General features: G+C 38.4%; 1 protein-coding gene across 4 annotated transcripts in view; it reads right to left on the bottom strand.

Moving 5' to 3' along the window:
* MTRF1 (mitochondrial translation release factor 1) overlaps nucleotides 1–3,754 on the bottom strand; it is a 50,087-nt gene extending 46,333 nt beyond the window's left edge. Inside the window, exons 1-3 of one of the 4 annotated variants that reach the window (XM_016205407.2) lie at nucleotides 3,461–3,752; nucleotides 1,764–1,878; nucleotides 839–1,264 (exon numbers count right to left, since the gene is read on the bottom strand). In XM_016205407.2, the coding sequence (XP_016060893.1) occupies nucleotides 839–1,256 (418 nt within the window). In that variant the 5' untranslated portion in view covers nucleotides 1,257–1,264; nucleotides 1,764–1,878; nucleotides 3,461–3,752. Of the gene's footprint in view, nucleotides 1–838; nucleotides 1,265–1,763; nucleotides 1,879–3,460 lie in introns of all 4 variants that reach the window. The other 3 variants (XM_016205409.2, XM_016205410.2, XM_016205408.2) reach the window with 3 other exon arrangements.
* Between the last annotated feature and the right edge of the window lie 2,246 nt (nucleotides 3,755–6,000).

Below are 6,000 nucleotides of genomic sequence, written 5' to 3' on the forward strand. Positions count from 1 at the left end.
TACCATGAAATATAATTCAGCAATAAAAAAAATGAAGCATGGCCCTAGCTGATTTGGCTCAGTAGTTAAGAGCATTGGCCTGTGAAATGAAGGGTCCCAGGTTCGATTCCAGTCAACGGCATGTAACTCGATTGATCCCTGGCCCTGGTCAGGCGTGTGCAGGAGGCAACCAATTGATGTCTCTCACATCAATGTTTTGCTCTCTCTTGTTCTCTCCCTCCCTCCTACTCTCTCTGAAAAGCAATGGAAAAAATATCCTCTGGTGAGGGTTTAAAAAAAAAAAAAAATGAAGTATGGATACAGGCTACAACATAGATGAAACTTTAGAATGTTATGCTAAGTGAGAAAAGCCAGTCACAAGGGACAACATACCATATGATTCCATTTATATAAAATGCCTGAAGTAAATAAATCTACAGAGATAGAAAGTAGATTAGTTGTTGCCTAAGGCTAGTAGGGAAGGGAGTGATTAGGATGAGATGGCTAAAGAGTGATAAAATAATACCTAGACCAAATAAGTCCTTTGAGGGGTAGGAACTGTATTTTTGTGTCCCTGGTATGTAGCACTAAAGGGCAGTGCTCAGTAAGGGTCAGTTCCATAAATTAAATGCTTCTAAAAAGGTTTCCCAGACCCTAAAAACTTCCTGGCAAGCACCATGAGGAGTTCAGTCTCTTAATAGTTGATCTTTAGTTGCTGAAATACTTTTAATACCCAGAGAGTCCTGTCCTTTCCAAGTGTAAAGCTTATTACTTGTAGGCTTTTTAAAGACTTAGTTCAATAAAACTTTAACTTAGAAAATCAATCCTGTACTTGTACACACACATATCTTTTACTTACTTTTACACATTGACTCTAATTCTTCAATTGCTTGTTCGGCCTCCTGAATTTCTTGGTAAATGGCTGCAAGTGGTGCCAACTCAGCATGTCTTCGATTCAACGACCTTTGGTCCCCTTGATTTACAGAGATATGCTGCAAACACTGATCAAGTGTTTGATACTCCTTATTTAGGTCCTCCATATATTTCTGTAGCGCTTTTTGCTTCCAGAGCATCTTAGTGTTTTGATGACAATATCTCTTGGACCAATTCTTATTTAACAGACGACGGAAAATGTGATCCCTGTTTTGGCTAAAAACCCACAGCCTTGTATCAAGATGTATCTGTGTAAATTGATGAAAAAAGGGGTGGATGTAGCACTGGTGGTGACCATGAAGAGATGGATGTCTAAAGAGCCAAACACAGAGGTGACGATTCATCTCAGCATCTGAAATATAATACATAAACACAATCTGGAAAAAAAGAAACTCTACAGGTATAATAAAGTTAGAAGGAGCCTCAAGAAATCTTGCTCAGTTTACTGCCTGAGCCAGCTCCAAACAGTCCTCAAATTCCATAACTCACAAAAAGAAAAGAATTCTTCAAACCTCTGAAAAGAATTCATTAAAATAAATCAAGAAAGCACAAAGCACTGTTTTCTACCCACTCAATACATATAAAATTAAGGCAAATGTAAGACTGTAACCAATAAGTAAATCAATAGAATGGGTTAATTCAGCTATTTTCTAGAAAGTATCCAGAATCTAGAATTGAGTACATGAACAAGCACTTGAAAGGTAAAAAATACTCATGCAAACTTTAGGTGGTTTACATATTCATAGATTTCTAAAGTTTGATGTAAATAGCAACTATTTTCTTATTTAACTCTTTAATTTTAGGTATTCAGATGTCCAAGGAAGTCAAGTAACTTAATCATGATTATTTACTCAGCCAGGCAGATGGAGCTGATTTTAGAATGCAGGTTCCCTATTCAGAGCTCTGTGCTTTTCATTCTCAGTTCTACAATCACTCTTCAAAGATGCTTCCCTTTCAGCCGAAATCCTAAAGGAAGAAAGCTTCAAATATTAACAGGCTGAAAAGTAGGTCTGGTAAAAAGGGACAAAGGTGATAATTACAGTTTGCCCTTGAACAACATGGGTATGAACTACTCAGGTCCACCTACACCCTGATTTTTTTCAATAAATATATAATCAGACCTCTGTATCCACTGGTTTCTCATCCGCAGATTCAACCAACCATGGCTGAAAACAGTATTTTCAATCTGCTGTTGGGAATTAGTGGAGGCAGAGGTCCAATTGCATGCATTTTTCTATACCATTTTATAGAAAGGTTTGAGCAGCTGGGATTTTGGTATCCTTGGGGGTTCTACAACCAATACAACATGTATACTCAGGGATAAGGGTAATTAAGTTTTGGGGGAGTCAAAAGTTATATGCAAATTCTTGAGTGGGGGCAGAGTTGTTGCCCCTAATACCTGCATTGTTCAAGGACCAACTGTACAAAACAATATAATCTCAATTACTTTTTTGAATTTTATCCACAATACAAGATATACAGGTAAAAAAAGTACAGAATATTTTGAAAAAAGAAAACTAAAAAATAAATACATCAAAATGTTCAGAAGATGGTTTCTAGTTGTGGGATTATGACTACCTTTTGCTTGCTTTCTACTTTTCTACTTTTTAGTGTTTTCCAAATCTTCTACACTTATAGCATGTATTACTTTCACAATCAAGGAAAAAAAAGTTACTTAAAAAATTACAAGTTAGGTGAAATAGGTTGTGTACAATAATTATTTGTTCTCTTCCCCTCTAACAGAGATAAGCAAGAGCTAATAAAAGTACACAACTATTTTATTGAGTAAGAAAGGGTTCGAAGAAGAACACTTTGCCCCTAAAATCCTGTGGTTCAAAGTTGAAATAAAGGTCAAAATGTATCAAAATCAACCTTTATTGTCTCTGGTGTTCCTATTATGCTAGGAGGTGCATTCAATATTAGCTCATTTGATCATTATAAGCCTACTAACTCATATATCATTATCACCTAGGAAAGAACATATTCAAAGTGTGCAGGGTTCTACTAATGAACTTTAACCTACTGAATCACATTTTAGAAGGGCTGTGGAAGAATCCATCTACGCCCAGTAACCACAAAAGTTACAGTCCTCCAGAAGCCTCTGTGTGTCTTCACACCGAGTTTCAAGCACATCAGAGGTGTGTCCACTTGAAAACGGACAGAATAAAAGGATGGTAAACATTTTCGTTAGAACACTTCTGGCTAAAATTTCCATCTCAGGCACCATAGTAGAATAACTCTCAAGGTCACGAACCTCGATGTTAAGGGGGTAAAAGACCAAGACATTTACTCTCCAGGATTACACCTGAGAACAGAAATTTGTCTCCCCCCCTCCCCCCCACAGTTAACCCGACAGCTCTGATACTCTGGAGCAAGTCTCAGCGTCCGTACAGCGGACTGACCCTATCGGGGGCGAGAGCACCACTTGTAAACCATACTGGGAAACTCAGTGAAAAAGAGTGATCCCATAAAAACACAACATGGAAAACAAACTGGAGAAAGAAAAAAGGCTTTTTAAGATCATAAAAGAGAAAGTAACTGTGAGTACCTAAAATAAAAAAGAGAGGACGTCAGCTTTCCTCGCTGAGGTCGGAACCTTCTCCAACCCGGTACATTTCAGCCGGAAAAGCACGGAATCACTTTCACTTCCTGGGTCACTCCTTCCGGGTTAATAGCTGATTCCCGGCTTCACCTCTGTCTGGACACTCGCCCGGCGGAGTAGTGCTTGGGCTTCGTTAAAACGATGAGGTAAAACAGGAAACAAAAGAAGAAACTGAAAGCGAGAAAGAAAAAAGTTACAAGGCGAGAGAAATTCCCATGAGGCGACAGGGTGGCGTACTTATCCAGAGCAGGAGCGCGGGGCGTGGGTTGCGATACGAAGGGCGCCGGAGGAGGCGTGGAGGTGGCCTGGAGGTGCGGGATCCCCGAGGGGGCGGGGGCGCGAGACGGTGAGCGTGGAGTGTAGAATGTACTGCAACTCCCAGTAGTACCCACCCAGGAGTCCTGGGAGTTGTAGTTTATCTCGGCACAGGCGCCCCGCCCCCACCCCCTGGCCCAAAGGTGGAGCTTTGGTTTTCAGTAAGGCAAGCTCAGGAGAGAATTCTCTACAGTTTTGATTAAGAAATCAAGATGTATCATATGTTTAATGTAAAATTACAAGAATTTCCTTATATATGGAGCTACTAAATTAGTGATTCTTTAATTTCTTTTATGAGGACCCCCTTCTCATTCAAAAATTTAGTGGAATCTGCTTGTTAATAGCTGTACTTTCAGCTTCCATTGCCTAAGAAAATACCTAATGACTAAATGAGAGTATAAATTTGTAATTTTTAAAGTCATAACGGGATCCAAAAGAAAGACTATAGTTATATACAAATTAGTGATTTTATAGATGTTGCATGCACATACAGAATTTAGGGGCTCAACTTAGGTTCGTAGCTTGTAAACCACCGATTAAATAATTTAAAAATCCAAATAATAAACAATTCCAGGAAAATGCAAACAAATTGCCTTTAAATATTCCAGTGGGATACAGTCATTAGCAACCACATTTACAATATTTCTTCCTTTAAAAAATTTTTAAAAACACTTTATTAAATTTATTGGGGTGACAATGGTTAATATGAACATGTAGGTTCCAGGTGTGGGTTTTTAACACTATTTCTTCCTGAAAAGTGCAAAAAGAATCCCATATTACCAACTTCACAGGATATTTTAGGTTATGACCATACATATCAGAAGAATTAGCCATAAATGTAAATACATATCCAACATTTATTACCTACTTCGAGGTATCTACTTCTGTCTGCTACATATTAAACCTATTAATTCATCTCATCCTTATGACATTACCCATTGTGCATAAGAGAAAACTGAGGCACAGAGAGCTTAAGTAACTTGTGCAAGGTAGAAGAACTAGTAAGTGACAGAGCAGAGATTCAATCAAGGCAATCAATCATCCTTAGTGATCTGTGACTCCTAAGCTCTGATACTGCCTCCACTTCTCAAAAAAACAAAAAGAAAAAAACATTCAATCATTCAGTAAAGATTGAACACTGATTATGTGCTCACTGTTCTAAACTTGAGAATTTAGCAATGAATAGAAAAGACAAAAATCTTTGCCTGCCTGGAGCTCATGTCCCAGTAGAGAACAAATTCCAAAGGACCATATAAGTCATTCTCCTGCATTACACAATAAAATACTTTCTTTCTTTTGATGTGTGTAGATATATAAATTAAGTATTATTTATAAAGCTTTACTCTCCTTTTAAAAAATAAGCCTTACTGCTATGGACTGAATTGTGACAACCCTCCCCCCCCCCAAATTTAATATGTTGAAGCTAACCTCAATGTGACTGTACAGATAAGGCCTTTAAGGAAGTGATTAAGGTTAAATGAGGTCCTAAAGGTGGACCCTGATCTGATAGCATTAATGCCCTTATAAGAAGAGACACCAAAGAGCTTTTTTGGTCTCTCTCTGTCCCCCTTTCTCCCCCCACAAGCACAAAGAGGTCATGTGAGCATACAGCAAGATGGCAACTACCTACAAGTAAAGAGAAGAGGCTTCAGAATGATACACACCTTGCCAGCACCTTGATCTTGGCCTTCCCAGCCTCCATAACTGTGAGAAATGAATTTCTGTTATTTAATTAAGCCACCCAGTCTGGTATTTGGTTATGGCAGCCCAAACACACTAAGATAGATATGTAAAAATTTATTGGAATATACATGCAACTTTATGTACTTTATGTATGTTATTCCTAATTTAAAAAAATCCCTAAAGACATTTCTGTTTGGTACTATAAATACTGCTTCCTCCTCCATGTCTTTTAAGAAAGTAATGTGGTATATTTATATTTGTTAATATGCAAAGATGTTCATAATATATTATTAAGTGAAAGAGGATGCTAAAAATATCAGCAAACTATTTCATTTTTAAAAAACCATACTGCCTGGCTGGGTGTAGCTCAGCGGTTGAACGTCGACCCAGGATCTAGGCGATCAGGGTTCGATTCCCAGTCAGGGCACATACCTGAGTTGTGGGCTCGATCCCCAGTTGGGGGCGTGCAGGAGGCAGCCCATCGATGA

Source organism: Miniopterus natalensis, chromosome 2 (assembly GCF_054644295.1).
Source record: "Miniopterus natalensis isolate mMinNat1 chromosome 2, mMinNat1.hap1, whole genome shotgun sequence".
NCBI classification, from domain to species: domain Eukaryota; kingdom Metazoa; phylum Chordata; class Mammalia; order Chiroptera; family Miniopteridae; genus Miniopterus; species Miniopterus natalensis.